This window comes from the organism of the source record quoted next, unplaced genomic scaffold (assembly GCF_019419815.1).
Source record: "Pyrus x bretschneideri cultivar Hongxiangsu unplaced genomic scaffold, Pyrus_bretschneideri_v1 Contig49, whole genome shotgun sequence".
In the NCBI taxonomy this organism is placed as follows: domain Eukaryota; kingdom Viridiplantae; phylum Streptophyta; class Magnoliopsida; order Rosales; family Rosaceae; genus Pyrus; species Pyrus x bretschneideri.
In genome coordinates this window covers 233,041-254,140 of record NW_025999786.1, presented here as the reverse complement: position 1 = coordinate 254,140, position 21,100 = coordinate 233,041, and the positions used below count along the sequence as shown (strand labels likewise).

Below are 21,100 nucleotides of genomic sequence, written 5' to 3'. Positions count from 1 at the left end.
AGGGACGGATTATCACATGAAAACTGAAGAAAGCTAAACTTTTAATTTAGGGATTGTGCCATATTGAGTAATAGATTGTACCATTGAGTTTGGGAAGTTAAACTAACTCAAAATTAAGTAAATTGAACTACAACAACAACATGACACTTGCATGAAAGTTGTTACATGTGTTCAAAGTATAACAGAGCAACACGAATCACTTTGAAACGATTTAGACCTTGAAAGTATCATGCTCGAGGTTCAGAAACAAGCTTTTCAAATTGAAACTTGGTAATTGATTTTTAAGAGAAAGAATTTGGTTTGGATATTACGTCAACTGGTAATCATACTATAGAATTGTAGAACAATGAAAATCCAATTTGAATGTCTTGAAAAATGCTTCAAAACATTGTTGAGCTTGGTCCATACAATATTATTTCTTGAGTTGGACTTTTTTTGATTGATCGGACAATTTCAAACAATATTCTAAAATATTACTTTTTCTTGTTCGAATTGGTCTCTCAGAATTTTAAATGTACTTACTGGTTCTTGCGTACAATTCAATGCAGCAAGACAAAAAGGGGTTATAATTTAGATGACCCAGTCATGCATTACCTCATTACAATATCAGGGACGGCAGCACGAATTCAAAATCTAAAAAGTAGCTCGCTCTCTCTGTCTCCCAACCACGTTTACCGTCTCTCTCTCTACCACTGCTCAAACTACTCCAAATTTGTTTGACTTTCCGCCGAACTTGTTCCTGCCGGTAAAAATGGGGAAGAGGCGGGTGATGGTGGCCGCCGAGGACGTCGACTTGTCCGCCGTCAAATACGAGCAAGAAGAAATCAAGGGTCAGTCAGCCAATAGCAATACACGCACTCATATGATCATATCAAATTATGAATTTATAGATGAATTCTTGATTGTTGTTGAGTTTGATGATTTGGGTTTTGTTGGGTTTTTGGATTGGCAGCTCCACATTTGACTGGCTTGATTTTCAAGCTGTTTGTGAGGATTGTTGAGGCCCCCATCTTAGGTTCTTTCATAGTCTCAGCTATAAAGAAGCAGAACAAGATGACTCAGGTCTTTCAAAATTCTGTGTTGCTTTTTTTTTCAGTAATTCAATTACTTGTTGAAATGTTCTACTGTGTTCGAGATTTTCGATTCGAATTAGAAGAGACTGAAAGTAAATTATCTGTTATTGCAATCCACAGTTGTTGAGGAATACTCTGATACCAGAGGGACCCATGTTCAAACCTGAATTTCCCCCTCAAGGTTTTTTGGGTTTGATTTTTATTAATTTGGGTCTCAAAAGATTTTATCTTTTGTTGTACTCCATTGTTTTAATGGAATTGGATGTAAGGATCACTGACCTGGTGAATGTGATGTGAAAATTAGAACTAGAAGCCGGGGTGGTTGTTCTTGATGAAGATGGAAAACCAGAAGACAGAGTTGAAGTGGCTTTGAAATGCCTTCCACAGTATGATCCTGCTAGCTGCTGGAATGGGAATTCAATTCAATCTTTTCGGTACTGGAAGATACGTGATTATGCTTATGCTTATCGTTCCAAGCTTGCAACCCCATCACTGGTAAGTTGATACTATCTTATGACTCGGTTCACCTCAAATTGATTTTTTTATGAGTTTATTTTCTTATGCACAGGTCGTGGAGCATATAATTTCAGTTATAGATGAATTCAGTAATAAGAAACCGCCACAACCTCTGTTGATTACTTTCAACCCTGAAGATGTCAGGAGCCAAGCTGCAGCTTCGACAAAGAGGTTTGAGGAAGGTATTAGTAGAAGGATAATTGGCTGTAATGATTGTCTTGACTATTAACCTAGGGTAGAGTGTCCCAGTAGTAAGCTTTGATGCCCTTTTGTTTTGGTTGTGCAGGGAATCCCTTATCTATCTTAGACGGTATTTTTGTGGCAATCAAGGATGATATAGACTGCTGTCCCCATCCATCTAAGGGTAAATAAACGTCACCATTGTGTTAAGAATATATGTTAAACATTTGACCCTACTTAACTAATCACTCCATGGTGACAGGTGGAACAACATGGATGCATGAGGTTCGCACTGTCAAGAAGGATGCAGTTTGTGTTTCAAGATTACGTAGTTGTGGCGTGATTTTCATTGGGAAGGCAAATATGCATGAGTTGGGCATGGGTACAACCGGAAATAATTCGAACTATGGGTAAACAATCCTTTCTCAGCAACCATGTGATGGATTTTGCATGTGCAGTGTTTTTCATAGACACAATGTGTCTAACATGTCAAAGTCATAGTTGCACAATTTGATCCTTTGATTTAAATACGGTGCATTTTTCCTGTGTGCTTAGGTTTAAACTGTAAACTTGATAATCTCAAACGCTTAAGTTGTTAGGATGTGGGCCAACTACCACTCTTATACTGTGACCAAACTTTATGCAGTATTTGTTTCCTGTGTGAGAGATAAATACAAATAGAGTTTTTTTTCTTTTGTTACATAATTAGCATGGTTTTCTTATATTGCTGATTTTTTTTCCCCAATTTTGTTTCATTAGAACAACAAGAAATCCCCATGCACCAGAAAGGTATACTGGTGGATCTTCCTCGGGCCCTGCGGCACTTGTAGCTTCTGGACTGTGCTCTGCAGCGCTTGGAACTGATGGTGGAGGTTGTGCAAAAACTAGTTATGAAGGGCTTAATATTGTTTCTTACTTTCCTTTATACTAATTTGGGATGCTTAAATCAATGTAAAAATGCAGGTTCAGTCCGTATTCCTTCTTCTCTGTGTGGTGTAGTGGGCTTGAAGACAACATATGGACGGACAGATATGGGAGGGTGAGTTGGTACTTTGAAAAGGGGATCCTTTTCTTTCTAGGACCTACCACATTACTCTCAGTTCTTAAGAGAACTATATTAAAAGCATATAAATCATCTAAATAGGAAAAACAGCTTTGACTGTAGATTTTTCTCATGTAACACAAAATTTATTAATGGACAAGATTGTTTCATGTTTTAGTTTTAATGTATGCTTGCTTACTCTCTCTCTCTCTCCCTCTCTCTCTCTCTAACTTTTATAGGATGGTTTATACATTTAACCCTATCGAAATAGTAGGATAATTGATAACTCATAAAATTTTGACACATGCAATCATGTAGACAAGCAACAAGCGTCAGACTGGGATGTTGTGCCATGTGCTTCATGCCAAATTGATTTACGGTTTGTGCACTTTTACATCACAGATCATTATGTGATGATGGGACTCTGGAAATTATTGGACCAATTGCTTCTACAGTGGAGGATGTCATGTTAGTGTAAGTAACTCATACTTGTGAACATGTACTCCATTACTCTTGCTGGTGTTCGCTTCCATCCTTCTCAGGATGTGCCATGTGACTCATGTGTGATAAACTTTTCCTACTTAAACCTAATTATTTTCAGTCTTATGTTTGGTGCATTGGCCAAAGACCTCCAGTATTTCTAATGTTTTCTGACCAAAATAATAATTTATCAGGTACTCGGCAATTTTGGGCACCTCTCTTGCAGATAGACTTAGTTTGAAACCGGTAAGTGTAATTAGTTATTACTGGCTTAAACGATACACCAAAATAGATTCATAATTCCCCTTTACTCTTAGTCTACTTTCCTTCTTAAGTCATTTGAACAGAGACCTCGTTCTTGACCAGTAAAGGGAATTCTATTTCCTGGAAGAAAGAAACTTAGTGCATGTAATATAATAAGATTGTGTTTTGATAGTGGATTCAAAAATGTACTATCTTCTCTGTAGTTAAATTTTAAATGTATTTATAAATGAATTTATTGCTGAGATGGTTTGATCAGTGTGTGAATTGGTAAGACGTGTGTTTGTTTCATTCAATTTTACAAGCAGTTTTACATATATAAGGTGTGAACCCTCTTAGTTTCTTCCATATCTGACACCAGTTTCTGTTCACTATTTTTGTAGTCCCCACCTTCTGTGCCAAATTTGTCATTGTATGACAGTTTGAATACTCTGGGATCCTTGCGACTGGGGAAGTATACAGCGGTAATTACCCTTTCTATGGTCATTTCAATTAGATGTTACATGACTTCTTATGAATATACAAACGTTCTCCTGCAGTGGTTTAATGACGTACATTCGACTGATATATCTGATACGTGTGAGGATGTTCTTAGTCTTCTATCGAAGACCCATGGTTGTGAAGTAAGTCAGCATCATTGTCATATACTTCGTATCTTTTTGAAACTCATTATTGTTTCTTAAGTTGAGGAATAACTTCTTTGATGTTAGCTGAGACTTTGCATGTCCATGTCCATTTATCGTAGATGGTGGAGATTGTTGTACCTGAGCTCCATGAAATGCGTACTGCTCATCTCGTTTCAATTGGAGCTGAGTTTCTCAATGCACTGAATGCATATTGTGAGGATGGGTATGTTTCTGTTTGGGTTATCTATACTGGCAGCGAACTTATATAACATAAAAGCGAAAGAAAACATAGCCATAATATACACAAAAACTTCAATATCTTGAGAATCTTTTTCTATATTATGTGTATAATTGTCTGTTGCTTCAAACTTTTGAAGTATCTCACTATAACTTCATTACTAAAATCTTTAAACGTCTTCAATTTCCTTCAGTATTAAAAAGCCACTACTAAGCACGTATAAAGGACTAGGATTTTTGAATTGATCGAGTATCTACATCGGAAGTTTCTTTTCGAATGAACTTGAGTAAGGTGAATAAATTATGTTTTTTTTTTTTCAAAAGCATGCAGGGTACGAGATCACTTGAAAAATTAGATCTGCTACAAAAGAAGCAACTCAAGTGTAATTCAAAAAACAATTATTTAGCATTTGAAGTTAATAGAAAAAAAATTATGTAAAAGGGGAAAATGTATAGACATACACTTAAATATAGGAGCAAAAGACACTCGAGATAAAGTTTAGGAAAAAAAAACCAATTTTACTATTGAAAAAACAAAACCAGAGACTTTATTTATAGAAAATTCAAGAAATGGTGTGAGGTTGACATATGAAAGAATGTTCCTGTTCCTTTTATGATCCTAATTCTTCGGTTTTCATTTATAACTGATGTTATTTTTATTGATTTTTTTTTTCTCACTCTTTGTCTGTAGATATGGTGCAAAATTGTCATATGACTCACGCACTAGTGTGGCTCTTTTCCGATCATTTTCTGCGTCAGATTATATTGCTGCCCAATGTCTTAGGTGAGGCAAACTAATTATCGGAAAACAATTATATGGCTGAATTTTTAATACCTTTTGCTGCACAATGGAGTGGGAAATTTCTTTTGGGATGTTTGGTAATGTCATAGATGTGTTTAAGTTCGTCGTTATAGTGCAAGCTTCTAGGAACCATACAAGCATCCTATATCAATTGAAAACTGACTAAAGTGACTAAATATTTTTATGATATTTCATTAGGATTCTTTTTATTCCTGAGGAATTGGAATCGTTTTTTCTTTATAGGGACATGTTAGGTTCTGAAGCTTGTCAATATTGGTTTCTGTCATGCTCCCAATCCCAAATTTCAAGTGTTACCGTAATATTTATTTGGAGGATTCTCAAAACAATGCTCCAGTGCCTATTAAACTGTCGTTAGTTTCCAATTCTTTGTAACCTGAAATTTGGCACATAGATTGTGATCATTGTTAAAAGAAGTGATTCATGGATCATTACATTAATAACTTTTCTCTGATATTGAATTACATTGTATTTAGAAATACTTGGTTTATCTCATTTGGAATGGCATGGTATGCAAATGTTTCAAAGATCTCTGAAAATATACAGTAACTTCGTATGACAGGGTCATTAGTGCATTATTTTTTTAAGGGAACACGTAAATTTGGTGGATGAGATATTGACAAATATGTTTCCTAGTGAATCTGTAATCTTAAAATTTTCCATATGTATGCTTTAGTTTCGCTTAATTTATTTCAGGAGAAGGATTATGTACCATCATATGGAGATCTTCAAGAAGGTTGATGTCATAGTGACCCCCACAACAGGGTATGTAAAGCCTAACTGATAACAAAAGTAATGGGTGTGCACCTGTCTGCTCCTTATATGTAGTCTTATAAAATATATATATAGCTAAACTAGATGGTGTTACCGTCTCGGTCCTAAAATGTTTCTCTTGTTTATTTATAGAAACATTGATGAGCAAGACCTGTTAATTATTTATTATATGTACTGTGAATTTTTCTTGTCGTTGAATACAGTCACTGTGACATGTTATTTCCATTTCCTGGGCCTCTTTCGTTTACTTTTCTTAGATGTACCGTTTCAGAGTTATTGAAACAGATAAAGTTAAAAAAACTCGAAATACCTAATGAATTTTATACAAACTCTCTGGGAAAATTTTACAATGCCACTTTCAATTTGGGAAACATCTTCTGTTGAAAACTCTGCAAAACAGGTCTTAGTTATATTTTTGTGTGTTTGAAGATAGATGTCATCACTAGTCAGTGGTCTTACTCATTTTCCACCTCTATAAGTAGCGCGTTTTTTTGTTTTTCGAGTGTGGGTACCTTTGTCATGAATGACCACAATTTAAATCATGCATTTTTTTTTCTTTGGTAGAAACTCAGAATTGAACTGATATGCACACTTTTTCCCTTCTCTAATTATTTTGTGCAAAACAGCATGACAGCACCTATAATTCCACCAGCTGCTCTTAAAGATGGGGAGACGGATATGTGGGTCACAGGTCAGCTGTTCTACAATTGAATTGAAGCTTGAGAAGATAATTATTTTTGTTCTTTAATTTCTCTGTCTGGAAAATTTTATAGCAATCTCCTGATGAATGTCAAAATCATTGAATTTAAAGTCGTTGTTAGCCACACTGAGAATTTAGTATTACTTCGTTGTAGTTGGAAGAACTTGAAATGTGGTATTCTTGAAGTTTTTATCTCACACTCAAAAGACACTAGTGAACGAGAAAAAGAAATGTAATTCACTTTTTGCAATCTTTCATACTTGCATTGATGCATGGCTTCCTTGGTTTCAGGTTATCTCATGCGGTTTGTCATTGCGGGAAATCTTCTTGGACTTCCTGCTATTTCTGTACCAGTGAGTAACTTTCTTTTTTCTTGGATTCATATTTCAAGCGCCCTAATTTGGTTATGGTTACTCTGGTAGAACAATTGTCCACTATATCCTGTTGTGCTTTTGTTCGACAAATTATTCAAAGTACTCTAATGCTTGCATCAGACACAATACTTCTTAAAACCTCCAGTTTTGAGGCCATCTAATACCAACTTCATGGAATGGAAGCCATACTTTTGCAATTGCAAGTAATTATATCTTTGAAGTATCAAGGGCAGATTTCTTTTAGCTGTAACTCAAGGGACCTTTTTGTTTTTGAGTTTTTTTCAGCGACGTTCTACTTTTCTGTACTTGATTATGTCATGTTGTTATTCTCAAGCCTTCACCTATTTAGGTCAAAGGCGAAGCAAGATATTTCAAATGTTATTACGACCTTCCTCATGTCAACTGTTTTCTTTCCTCTCTTTGTGGCTGACTTTCTACTTTTCTGTACTTGTTTACTATGTGCAGGTTGGCTACGACAAGCAAGGACTTCCAATCGGTTTGCAACTGATTGGCCGCCCATGGGGTGAATCTTCAATTTTGCGTTTGGCTTCTGCAATAGAGGTATCAACTTTTCAACTTTCAGTGAATGAAGAACAATTATATGATAGTGCTTCAAGTGTTTGGGCACTCCGCAAACCCGTTGGTAGAAGTAAAGAACAGTTTGAAACTAAAGCATTCTTATGATGTTTTTCAGGAACTCTGTGCCAAGTCTAAGAAGAGGCCTGTACAATATTTTGATGTTCTGCAGTCTTAACTGAACAGCTGCTCCTGCTGGCTGAATTCACGTTTGGAAGACTAAAAATTATCAATATCCTATAATAATCGCTCCACAACCTTTTCGTTCAACATGATACGTTGCTAAACGTTATTTAGTTTTAGTTTCTGTTGGTCCGCCGTTGCAGTGTCTAATAACGCAACCATCGCCTGCGTCGGATGCATCTACAATCTCTCACTCAAGTTGTCTTACCAAATGCCTCTGCTCTTTTGTATGTCATTTGTCATGACCTATGAGCATGCTTGGAAGTTTTATTACCGAGGATGGAGAATTACAAGCTGATTGGTGGATGATTGGCGTTTAAACAAAATTGATCCTGTATTTCCTTGAACCTATACTCGAAAGTCGAAAATCAAACCTAGAATCTTAACCTCCCTACTATCTAATTCTCTGTTGATTCGCCAAGCTCCCGACTACAAACTACCAACAGTTTCAGCTGTTTGTTTGCTGGACACCCAGTACCAACAATGTCTGAAATTGAAACAGGTCATTCACTACTGTCGACTGTTAAGCAATGAGACCGAAAAACGCAAACATAACATTGCAACCAGAATTACTCTCTTTGTCTATAAAATGAGCAAATGCTCATAGTTCAAGGACTAAAATGCCGATGCCCGATCACAGGAGACTGCTGTTTGTACTTGAAATAACCATTTACCATCATCAACCATACAGGTCTCATACAATGCAACCCTGTGCTGTGATCTTTTTCATGGACAAACCAGACACTACCATTTTATGCAAGCACAATATCCGAATTTGTTCACAGCTTGTAGCATCTTCCTTTCTTTAGTGCAATTTACACTAAGTTCGGACCTTTTCTTTCCCACTGTACTTCTCATCAGCAACATCACTAGGGAGATCCGGCCCTGAAGGAATCTTTCCTGTATAATCAGTTGTTGATGAATCGGACCCTGCCATACTGAGAACAAACAGAAATCGTAAGAATCCTAATCAAGCAGAAGGAATCCCTTTCGTAACTAACGAAAAATCACACGCTCACCTTCTGTCAACAATGATCATGGAGCGAAGCTCGCAATTTGAAAAGCTGCAATGACATAAAAGAATAAGAGTGTTAGCCTGATAACTCGGAAAACAAATGCCTAACAAGTGTGTTAACTTTAGTACTATTGAAACATCTACTAAGCTTGTGATCCTTGTATAGAGTGCACTTACCTGTTTGGACATTTCTTTTTTCATCGAAGGATGACATCATTTCCTAGTGCGTTTAGCGTGTGAGACAAGAACCCGTTATGAGTAACAATCGCTATTTCTTTCTCTTTCCTTGTCCACAACCTGTGAAGTGACAAGAAGAAGGCACCAAACCCGTATAAGTTTGATCATAAAAGAAAACGACTAATAAAAATGTATCGATCTTATGGAGGATGAGAGCATCAAAAGGGCTGATAAGCTTTAAAACTCGAAAGTTTATGAAACGACAAAAGATAGCAGCACCAACGGAGCATGTGCTCCAGATGATAGCTTCTTGCTTCTGATGGTTACAAGATAAGCTACCAGTTCATGAATTCCAATCCCCTAGCTGCAACTTCCTCTGTCGTCTCCCTCACATCGGCCTTCCACAATATATCCTTATCAGTTTCTATCTGTAAAAACTAAAGATATTAGCATATAACAATAAAAAAATTGAAAAATATTGTATAACAATCCAAATGTACAGCCACCAAAAGATGAAAAGCACCATAAAGTAACTTAAAACCACTAATTCCTCCCCCAGTAATTGTTAGCTATCCAACTACTTGCCAGCGAAAAATCAACCGCAGGAAATAGCAACTGATAGTCGCTGATGTTCCTCCTGTTATCACAGGGATGAACGCCCTGCAACCAGAAATTTACAACATAAAATTTAAAGCCTAGAGCATCAAATCAATAAAACATCAAGACTACGCACCAACGCTACTAAGGACCAAGTTCACGATGAGTTCTAACAATTTGTTATTTAACATACAGAAATAAACAAAGAGGTTTTTTTGACATCTCTTCTGATCAATTTGATCAGAAAATTCTGACATTATAAATACTTGGCAAAGACAAGCCAAGTTAAGCGACGCTACACCACAACAACGTAACTATCAAGGGACAAATCAAATAACCAAACTTGCCTAAGAAAACTTAGCTTTCGTCCATAGATATTGAAGATATACACTAGGTTAATAATGTTCAACAATTGAGGTTAAACTTGACCCACATTAAGTTGCATAGGATTCACTCACGTCCAGTTCAAATGAAAAATAAAATCAAAGAAGTCAAAATAATTTGGTTCTTAACTGACATACCAAATGTTCTCGACAAACCTCTACTGCAATGATTGGTGGGCAGTTGAGACTTGAAATTGATGGGTGTTCACTATTTCCTGCATTTGCCACCATTAGAGGCAGTACGTCCGTTCTATCCTTGTAACCCTCGCCTCCAAATACTCCGACAGCCGTTTGCAGAGTCCTAATCAGTCAAACCAACTTTAATTACAGCTTAACAGAATCTAAAAATGGAAATGTTTCTCCAGGGAGGAAGAATCTTCATGAACAGATTAAGCAAGTTCATCAATTGTAACTTGGCTATCGCATTAACAACGAAATTTCCCGAAAAACCAAGCTTAATTACAAAGAAACAAGTGTAATATACTTCTTTTCTTTTCAGTATCTTGGAAGAAGAAGATAATTTAAGATTTGGCTCAAATCCTCTCATCTCTTCAACATAAAATAACAAAGAAAAGGTTCCGTTTGCGTAACCTCTACAACTCTAAGTACTAGTTATCATGTACTCCGTGAATCCGAATCATAAATAAAACAAGTTATTTTCACACTTCTGTCATCTTGTAACTAGAACTCTGGGAGTTGCCGTCACTGACTATCAGTATTCATGTCAGAAAGAATATAATACCCATGTCCAGGAATCATACACCAAAAATTTCTCTGAAAAGAAATAGATATGTTAGACAACTCTGAAATTTCCATATTTTCAACTCCAAAAACATAGTGTTAAGACCAAGATTCTTGAATACAAGTACAACCCAACCTTTTTGTTTCATCTCTCCTCTCAAGCTCCTATATACACACAACTTAGTCCAACTAACCAGATTATGCCTTTACAGTTTTTCAATTTTTTTTCCATGAGAAAGATTCATGAAATCGATCCTTTTCTACAGTTTTTTGTTTGTTGCACTCAACCTTTCAAGCGGAAAATATTTCAACAAAATATAGAGAGATTAATAAAAAGCATTATCCATGAAAGAAAAAGACAGAGAGGTAGGCTAGATTCCAGAATTATGGCACAATTACCTTAGCAAAGGAGATGTAATGACTAACTCAATCCTCTTGGAAAGCCCACATTCATGAACATGCTTACGCAAATTATCAACCTGTCACCACAGTAAGAAAACAATTCATAAATTATCTTTGATGACAATGTCTTTTACTTGTAGAAGGAAAATATTCGTTACAGGCTTCGTAGTTCTCAAAGTTTTCGTAACATAGTATCTGTATAAGAAAAAGTTGTTGATTTTCTTCCCACCTGCTGCCAGCCTAATGGAGTCAGGCATGCATCAAAATATTCAGGTTTCATGTATGCTTCGTAGTTCTTAGCTCCCTCTACATTGTGGATTCCTTGTCCATGCCTCACCTGGATGAATGGATTTGTAAAATCATGTTTCGCGAGCAAAAAGACAAGAACGAAGACAATCTTGAATGTCCCTCAAACCAAAGAAAAGTACAGCTTCAAAACAGCTACAAACTGTATGCAAATCCAAAATCAAAGTCGGTACCAACCAGGTGAAGAGTTTTGCATCGGTGCAGCGGAAACAAACTTGGACCAGAACCATTGTCCATATCTGCAGCTTAACCAGTAAAAGTTACTTTAACATTAGAACAGAATGGGAGTACAATCAAAATGAGGACTTCAATCCAGTATTTGTGAAAATTATAGACATAAGTATACAGCCGCAGTTCAAGAATTTGAAGCTTGGCAATGATGATAATAGCATGTTAAAGAAGAAATTCATGTGCATCAGTACCTCTGGCCCATGAGAAGTCCAACCACAAAGTTAATAGATCTTACAATCAGCCATTACTACAGTATAAATTTTAGTAACACAGCATGTTACTGTTTCAAAATCATCATCTGTTGCAGAACCCGATGAAGAAAGTTGAGGTACTTCTTATAAGCTCATGAAAGGTCCCTCCTCCCATCAATGTGGGACTCATTCTCAACATGACAGGTCCCTCCTCCCATCAACGTGGGACTAATTCTCAACATGCCCCCTCATGTGAGACGAATTTTCAAGCCTAACAAGTGGTGAACACAACGTGGTGACGTGGAGCACATGTGGCCGTTTGGCTTCACACGTGGGACAACCTGCTCTGATAGCATGAAGAAAGTTGAGGTTCCACCATAAAACCAATTGGCAATATGGAAAATAGCTCAACTTCTTATAAGACCATGCAAGGTCCCTCCTCCCATCAATGTGGGACTCATTCTCAACAACACCCAAATCTCCCAGAACCATCTCTTTTCAAATTCATCATTTTATATAGTGAAGACTTCGGGGAAAAAATTGTAGTTACTAGGATGCATTCATGACTTGACATATTCTTCCTAGGAGTAAATTACCTACAACAGAAGCCTGTCACAGTACAAGCAGAGTCTATGGAAGCGAAGTGCTATACAACAGTGTATTGTCAAGAATCAGTTATTAGCACCAACCAAAGTGCATTTTATCAGATATCATGATTCATGAACTAGTTCTGTACATTTTCAAGCATTGGGTGATATCACCATCCAAAGCGCAAATCATAAACTATCATCGACAACTCAATCCACTGACATACGCATTTGTTTATGCGAAAAACTTTGAAACTGTAATTTTGTCTGCCTCTATAGTGATTGGGTTAAAAATAATTGAACATAAAACAAATGAGAATGGACCTCTGGAATAGCAATCCGTGTCCCTCAGTTGCTTAAACAATCGTGAGCACTGGATTTCAACCAGAAAAAATGAAAAAAAGAAAGCAAATTTAAGAGTTTAACCCAGTTACTTAAAAACAAAAAAGTGATCAGCATTCCCCAACGAGATGATCCAAAACCAAAATCATTCATGCAGTTTGATTGGATCATTATAATACATAAAATGATAACACACTTGATGATGTAATTCTAATAAAGCCAGGATCTTACCATCCAAATTCACAAATCAAAGATACCAAACGACCATCTAAGATGCTATTATCGAAATCATATTATATATCCAAAAATGCAGGAAGTAAGAAATCTGAGATATTAAAACAAACCCACGTTAAAGAATTCACCAAAAATAAACTGCAAGTAAAGGAATTGGAAGTATAAACTAAGAATATGAACATAGTTTGGAGATGGAAGAGTTTACCAGGGCAGGGACAGACACAGAATATACGCAAACTGAAAAGGGATGGTGATATCCGGGCGGTGGGGGAAGAGAGGAATGTTAAAGAGGAGGAGCTGTGATGGTGATATCTCTACTCCAAGTGAGGGACTGACTGACTGACTGTGTCTGGACCTCCCAATTTTTTGGTTTGACTGTTATGCATGTTTTCGTCTCTCGTGTAGATTGTGTGGACCATAAAACTGGAGGCTATTGTTTTTTTTTTTTTTCTTTTTTCTTTTTGTATTTACGACGAGGCTTTCCGAAACACAAAATTATTCTTATTTGCTTCATAAATCTTAAATTGGTCATTGCAGCTCCTGAAATTCAAATTTAGTCTCATTTTTCCTCATACCATTTAAGTTCGTAAACAAATCAAAATTGTAAACATGGCATGAGGGAGACCCACTTATGTTGTAGTTTTTAAATTTTTTATTGAACATTCTTCTACTAATTATCAATGAAAAACTACGACTTTTCATTTCAATTTGCCAATTAATCACAAAACTCCTAAATTCTAGTAGATATGTCATATAACATTTCTAAAAGAAATTATCTCTCAAATAGAGGTTTTTGAAATTCTAAAATCACAACAAACGCTATTAACATATAATCATGAAACATGATAGATGCATTGTCGCATCCCGGCCCGGGCGGGACCGTTTCCCGGGCCCGCTCCACCATCCTAACACGATATTGTCCGCTTTGGGCTTACCATTCCCTCACGGTTTTGTTTTTGGGAACTCACGAGCAACTTCCCAGTGGGTCACCCATCATGGGATTGCTCTAGCCCCCTTCTCGCTTAACTTCGGAGTTCCTATGGAACCGGAAGCCAGTGAGCTCCCAAAAGGCCTCGTGCTAGGTAGGGATGAGAATATACATATAAGGATCACTCCCCTGGGCGATGTGGGATGTTACAATCCACCCCACTTAGGGGCCCGACGTCCTTGTCGGCACACACACGACCAAGGTTAGGTTCTGATACCAAATTGTCACATCCCGGCCCGTGGGGGATCACTTTCCAGGCCCGATCCATCACCGTAGCACGATATTGTCCGCTTTGGGCTTACCATTCCCTCACGGTTTTGTTTTTGGGAACTCACGAGCAACTTCCCAGTGGGTCACCCATCATGGGATTGCTCTAGCCCCCTTCTCGCTTAACTTCGGAGTTCCTACGGAACCCGAAGCCAGTGAGCTCCTAAAAGGCCTCGTGCTAGGTAGGGATGAGAATATACATATAAGGATCACTCCCCTAGGCGATGTGGGATATCACATGCATAGACCTGATATTCATGTCGTGTTTATCGTGTTCATGTCGTTTTCATGTTATACCCGATAGCTTAACGGGTCATGTCGTGTAAACCCGTTAAAGTAAACGGGTAACATGACCTGATCTGAAATCAACCTGTTAATATTATCAGGTAATATGACCTGACCCGTTACCTATTAAGAAAAATATATTTTAAATCAATAAAATGAAAATAAAAAACATAATTTGACCCAAAAAAATATAAAACATAATACTAAATTTCGGAGTTGACCCCTTCATGAAAGTTGTAAAACTTGTCATTACGAGTGATTACATTTTTCACACTTCTACAATAATTATTATTAATTTTATTAATTTTGCACTCAAATAAAAAACAATGTTCATGAGATTTGGAGGGTTTTAAAAATCTAAACGACCATGTAACCATCGTCTAAGAGTTGAGGATGCAATTATGAACGTTTATTATGCTTTCACATCTTTCAGACTTATACATTAATGATTATGAATTTTGTTTATTTTGAACTCTCTTAAAAATACTATTCATGAGAGGTTGTATGGTTTTAAAAATTCAAACGATCATATACCCATCCTTAAAGCATAGAGGATGCAACTATGAGGGTTTGCATATTTTTTTTCATATTTTTCGTACATGTAAATTAATTATTATAATTTTTTTAATGTGTTTGGTATTTTTAAATTACTTGATATTTTTATTTTTAATGTGTTGTATGATTTTTAATCTCAATCTTTGCCTATAATATCCTATAAAAATAAATAAATAAAACTTAAAATTTAAAATTTATATAGAATAATAATTAATAAACTAATATATACATATTCATTATATCTATTGTATTTTATAGTAAGTTTTTTTAGTAGTTTAAAAAACTAAAATCATCAAAATAACTTTTTCTTATTGTGTCGAAATAGGTTACCCATGTGTCACTTTCGTGTAAACCTGTTAAGGACCCATTATTAACGGGTTATTATCGTGTGACTTGATAATGACCCGATTAGTTATCGTGTTGACCTGAAACCCGTTATTTTCGTGTTGTTTATGTGTTGTGTTAACAGGTCATGTAAGAAATTGCCGGGTCTATATATGCATGCACATATACATTAAATATAACATTATTGGTACGTTATGTATCTTAACTTGGGTACGTTATGTATCTTCACTTGGGTTCGTATTAGTATTTTAGTACACTAAAAGACAAATTTTGGTATGTTATGTATTTTTTTATTTGATATATATCAAGCTACTTTTACGTTTTATTATCCTAATTTTGATATGTACAAAGCTAATAGTACGGATGTGTAACCCTAAGATAGGATGTAACTTTTTCATATATAAAGAAGTGTTATGTTTTTCTGCATTTAAGTCAGTCTATCGAGACGACTCTGCACAAATGCGCTCTTTTAAAAGCCGATCTCTGTGGCAAGAACCTTTCCTCACCCAGAAGCCTTCAACAAAGACCACTTGAGAAGCCTTGTTGTTGTTGTTATTATTTTTTATTTTTTAACAAACGAGTATTATCTACAAAAGGGGTGAGCTTAGCCTCATGATGAATTAACAATAGTGTAATTCAAACTCGCTTTTGGCGAGAATCAAACCTAAGACCTCTCTTACAAATGAAGAGTACTAAATGACTAGAAGCCTTGTTGTTGTATCTTTTTTTTTTTTTCTTCTTCTTCTCAAAAATAGAAACAAAGACTAGGGGTGGAAAAAAAAAACTGAATATTCCAATCCGAACCAAAAAAATACCAAACCAAAAATCCCGAAAATTTTGGTACCCAATACCGAATCGACCTTGAACCTTCAGTACGAGAATCGGTCTCATATTTTCATTCTTTCGGTAATCCCAAACCAAACCGAAATAAAAAATAGGCAGAGCCATGGCCATCGGCACCGCTTACCTCTCTGATCTTTCTCTCTTGACTTTTTCATCCAAATTCCAGTGCATTGTGCACCGATTCTCCCCCAAATCAAGTAAATTTTGGAATTAATTTAGGGTTCAAATTCTAGATTAGGGTTTGTGAAATTTAGCACTTAGAACTTATATGAAGGTAGAAGATATGTAATAGGCTGAATGATAGTATTAGAAATTTTAGTGTTTCTACCCTCAGAGCATGTTCTTCTCACTAATGGTTTTTGTTTTCATAAGAAATAAAGTAATTTCCATTGGTTGTTTCCTCGAACATTTACACTCCATTCTTATTGTCTTTCATTTTGAATTTGTCACAAATTTGCTAGACGTTGGAGCTCATAAATAATCGATTCTACCGTTCTTATAGGCCTTAGCTTTAGCAAAGAAAGCGTTGCTGGTTGAACGTTCTTCTCAACTAGTTTCTGGGGTCTTTAAGATTGCCTCCGAGGATTTGGAGGTAAGCATTTTGCATTGCTTTATTAGTGGTGTTGTTGTTTTCAACTTTTCAAATGTTGGTCTATAAAGAATATGCAATTTCCTAGTCTTCTATGTTATTATGATTGCTTTGGCACTAACATAATGAGTCTTTTTAAGAACATTATCATGCACCGATCTTTGATTTAGTGAGTGGAAACCATAATGGTTCATTTACATTGATTTATGGTTGCTCTTAATCTTTGTAATGGACCCGAGATATAATATTTCTGTTTCTAGTGTATTCCTTCTCCATTGCTTGATGCATCTTATTCGTTTTGTGTTTAATAAAAAAGTTTGATTCTTTTCAAAACCTTCAAGATTTTGAACTTGGTAGCATTGTTTAAGACCTTAATCAACCCTTGTTAATGTTGATGGAAATTGGAAACATAATGATCTATTATGGAAGTATTCTTTTAGTATACTGTTTGATACATAAAAATGTTCTCTTCTCACAATCACAGCGTTTGTTTTCTTAATAGAATGTATGGCAACATAAGCATTTTACTTTAAGAAACTATATATGAATCAAAACTATCGATGAAGTTAAGTCTTATCTGAATGTGTATTACAACTTCAATAGGGCAACATATAAATTTGACAAAAACACAGTACACATGATCAAGTTTGTTACATAAACAAAAGATACGATAAAATTAGCTTGACGTCGATTGGGAAATGATTGCACAGATTGGTATATATGAAGTTAAGGACTCAAAATAGATTGCATTAGTGGCTCAAAATGGATTGCACAAATGCGCATATGACATATTTGTATGTATGACAGATTGGTATTAACGAAATTGGGCTGACAATTTCAATATAAAAGGCTAAATTTTAGCCCAAAAACCCAATATGTCAAGTTTTAGCCTAATAGCCAAAGCCAAAAGCCCAAAACTATTTAAGGATTCCCAATTTGTCCCGAACTCCCGAAATTATTTCAGGATTCCCAAAATTTGGGATTCTCGAAAATTTGGTTTGGGATCGATCCTAAAATTGGGATTCCCAAAAACTTTGTTTTGGGAATCAGGACATGGTTTTTCGGTTTGGCATCCTATACCAAACTAACCTTACAGAAGACAAATGCTTGTCCATAATGGCACCCAAGCTCCTCTCTCCCCTCTTCCCATGGCTTATTCTACTAACCTTATTCCTCATTTTCCTCTACTCCTAATCCTCCCCTTCCACACACCTTATCCACCAACCTCTCTCTCTAAAAGAATCCCCATTTTCCCCTTTTGCAATTTCTTCAAAGGGCATTGAGTCCACGACCCCAACCGCACACCCATGTATGATGAGACCTGCTTGGGAACTGCCTGAGGAACAAGAGGGACAACATGGGAATCATGAACTCTTGGAAATGGGTCCCTTAAGATTGCGTTTTGCATCATATCAACTTGGCTCGGTTTCTAGGTCGAATGAGGAACATGAATGCTGGGTTCGCAGGGACTCACAGAATGAGAATTTTTTGGTGTCCTTTTCTATACATTCTGAGAGTGGCTGATGCAGGTGCTAAGAAGTGGAAGAGGAAGAGGGCTTGGAGATGAACTTATTTTCCTAACTTCAATTTTACGGTAGGGTACGGGCAGTGCTGCTGACCAAATATTAGTAAGATTTCATGAGATTGTTTTGTTTTTGCTATTTTGTTTGATTTATGAGCATGCATTGCGCCGTGCATTTATCTTTTTAACTTTCTACGACTATGAAATTTGATTGGATTGTGAATTTGTTATTGTAAACCAGATTGATGATTGGTCTAGTCTATGAGAAGAATGCAACTTTTGTGTTAGATTAAGCATATTTGGACATTTGTTGGCACTGTATTAAGAGTTTTCGGGATATAACTGTGAGCTACTTAATTTTGTATATGGAATGCATGCTAATGAAGTCATTGGAACTTTGATTTATTCTTGCTTAAGGGGAATCGGTGGTGGTTTTAGTATTTCCCTAAACTGGAATTTAATCTGGAATATTGTTATTTGTCTCTTTTTTCTGAGTTTCATTTTCATGCAAGCGAGTTATGAAAATGGAAACCTCACATGCTCATAGTTGATTAAATCAAGGTGGTAGCCAAAACAGGTGGCGTGTGGGGATCAAGATGGATTGAAAGGAACGTATCGAGTAGATGTTGATATTCCAGCCAATGATTGGGCCAGCATTTCTGATTTTTGTGATGTCTTAGTTTTCAATACAGGGCACTGGTATTACTCTTCTCTTTTTCTGCTAATTCACCAAAGTTGTTGATTAACGAATTGATTGATTTATTTCTATCTTTTTTAAAGTTGTGGCATGTCTGAAGAGTTTTGACAATAAGGGTCCTAAGATCCAATTTCCCTAACGTCATGTTTTGTATGGTCCTCTTTAGTAGTCTATTTCATTGATGAAATGGCCCGTTTAGTCCCCAATCATCAATGTGATTTTATTGATTAATCAATGACAGGAAAAGTTTGTGAACATGGAGATAAATTAATTTCTTTTTTAACACACACACACACTCAGACAGAGAGAAAGGTTACAGTCTGGTTTTTGAAAATAACATAAATAATTAGAAGTAATTGAAAAACTTTTAAAAAGCAAATCATAAAGCTCACTGTACAAGTATTTGACATTAATCCTAATTGGTGTACATAGGAAGCATTTCCTCTATCGCCCTAAAAGGGCATCATATGGATTAAAAGGGTCGATCACCCTAAATTTACGATTCATTTGATATTGAACACACTAGTGTTACGCTCAAATCTCTTGTTGAGTTTGTTACTTTGATATGGCACGTCATTAGTTTGTTACATGTCTGGCCTCTATTATCAGTTCATATTCTGCAGAAACCAACTACTAAAGAATTTGTGCTTAATTAGGTGGAATTCTAATAAATTTCCAAAAGAAAGTCCTTTCACTTTTTATTGTGCGGGCAAACCAATACTACCTACTGCCTATTGATATGTCATATAGATTTAAAGTTGTTCTTGAGAATATGGTATCATACGTACAAAACAAAGTTCCTCACAAGACACTTAAGATATGGTGTTTACAATCACCAAGGCATTTTTATGGAGGTGATTGGAATCAGAACGGTAGTTGCTTGTTCAATAAGCTCATTGACAAACAGCAAGTATGATTTCATTATGGCTACCCTTATTCCATTGACCATGGTTTCATACACCTGTCCATTGTGAAACAAAACTATAAAAGTTTGTGAGTTTCTTTTGAATTTGATACTTTCTAGAACATGTCACAAACAATTCATAAACAAGTAATGGCTTGAATGTGAAAGCAGATCTTGTACTTGCATTTTTTCCTTACTTTTAATTTTTGTTTAGTGTGTTTTCTCGAGAAAGTCATAGTAATGTCTCAACAGCTTAACTTATGGTTTGACCCCAACAACAATGGACCAAACAAAGAAGAAAGACTATTGAATCGTCTGATTAAAGGCACATTACAAGGAACCGATATTCAACTGCTTAACCTGACTCAACTAAGTGAGTTTAGAGCATATGCCCATCCAGTGATTTGGTTAGGACAAAAGGATGCTGTTTTAGTTTGGGGCTAGAATTGCGTGCACTAGTGCTTACCTGGTGTACTAGATACATGGGTTGACATATTATTGGAATTGATTCACGTTGGGTTGGAGATAAGATGATGAACAACACTAGGTACACCGATGACTGGAAATTGCATACAAGGATGACTTTTTGAGAAGCCGAGTTGAGCAGAATCATAATATTCTTTTTGTAACACAAGGTAGGCCAAGATAAAGTTAGGCATTGGGCGCATACAATGGCGTTGCAAGTTTAATTGGGAATTTGTTGACATCTTTTGATGAAGGAGGGTGGCTATCTGTTCTCTTTGTTGTGAAGGAGAATGACAGGGTATAGATTCAACTGAAGCGTAACAAAATCAAACCACGAAGAAAAAAAATTGTAACAAGTGAGTAGCATTATAATTCATCATTTTTCATTGAAATTATTTACGGAGTCAAAGAAGGTGATTCCTGGACAGATCATGGTTTTCTCGATCCTCTAGTTTAAAACATAATTGTGAAGCATTCAGGACGGGGTTTATGCATGTAATTCAAACTTTGCGTTGCTTAAAATGCTTGTATTTAAACAGTAGCTTTTACACCCAATTGTACAGGTATTCAAACTTTTGATCTCTTTCAGTTT

The 21,100-nt window shown here is 36.1% G+C and overlaps 2 protein-coding genes and 1 pseudogene across 2 annotated transcripts; 2 read left to right on the top strand and 1 right to left on the bottom strand.

Annotated features, from left to right (window-relative positions):
• The first annotated feature begins 535 nt into the window (after positions 1 to 535).
• On the top strand, positions 536 to 8,189 carry LOC103956121 (fatty acid amide hydrolase). The gene is made up of 20 exons (XM_048568705.1): positions 536 to 830; positions 953 to 1,062; positions 1,194 to 1,254; positions 1,378 to 1,568; positions 1,642 to 1,771; positions 1,876 to 1,953; positions 2,032 to 2,179; positions 2,529 to 2,641; positions 2,733 to 2,808; positions 3,214 to 3,285; positions 3,486 to 3,537; positions 3,936 to 4,016; positions 4,092 to 4,175; positions 4,298 to 4,401; positions 5,107 to 5,199; positions 5,932 to 6,000; positions 6,636 to 6,700; positions 7,001 to 7,062; positions 7,549 to 7,644; positions 7,778 to 8,189. The coding sequence occupies exons 1-20, from the start codon at positions 752 to 754 to the stop codon at positions 7,835 to 7,837; spliced, it is 1,824 nt and encodes a 607-aa protein (XP_048424662.1). The 5' UTR covers positions 536 to 751; the 3' UTR covers positions 7,838 to 8,189.
• A 210-nt stretch (positions 8,190 to 8,399) lies between these two features.
• Positions 8,400 to 13,389, bottom strand: LOC103956122 (phosphoglycerate mutase-like protein 1). Its single transcript, XM_048568706.1, is given in 12 exon segments — positions 8,400 to 8,780; positions 8,862 to 8,906; positions 9,036 to 9,072; positions 9,075 to 9,154; positions 9,374 to 9,462; positions 9,620 to 9,694; positions 10,153 to 10,315; positions 11,155 to 11,234; positions 11,387 to 11,494; positions 11,641 to 11,708; positions 13,046 to 13,139; positions 13,254 to 13,389. Coding segments are annotated over 10 exon segments (855 nt in total). The 5' UTR covers positions 11,701 to 11,708; positions 13,046 to 13,139; positions 13,254 to 13,389; the 3' UTR covers positions 8,400 to 8,662.
• A 23-nt stretch (positions 13,390 to 13,412) lies between these two features.
• LOC103956142 lies at positions 13,413 to 20,577 on the top strand (annotated as a pseudogene).
• Positions 20,578 to 21,100: the final 523 nt, after the last annotated feature.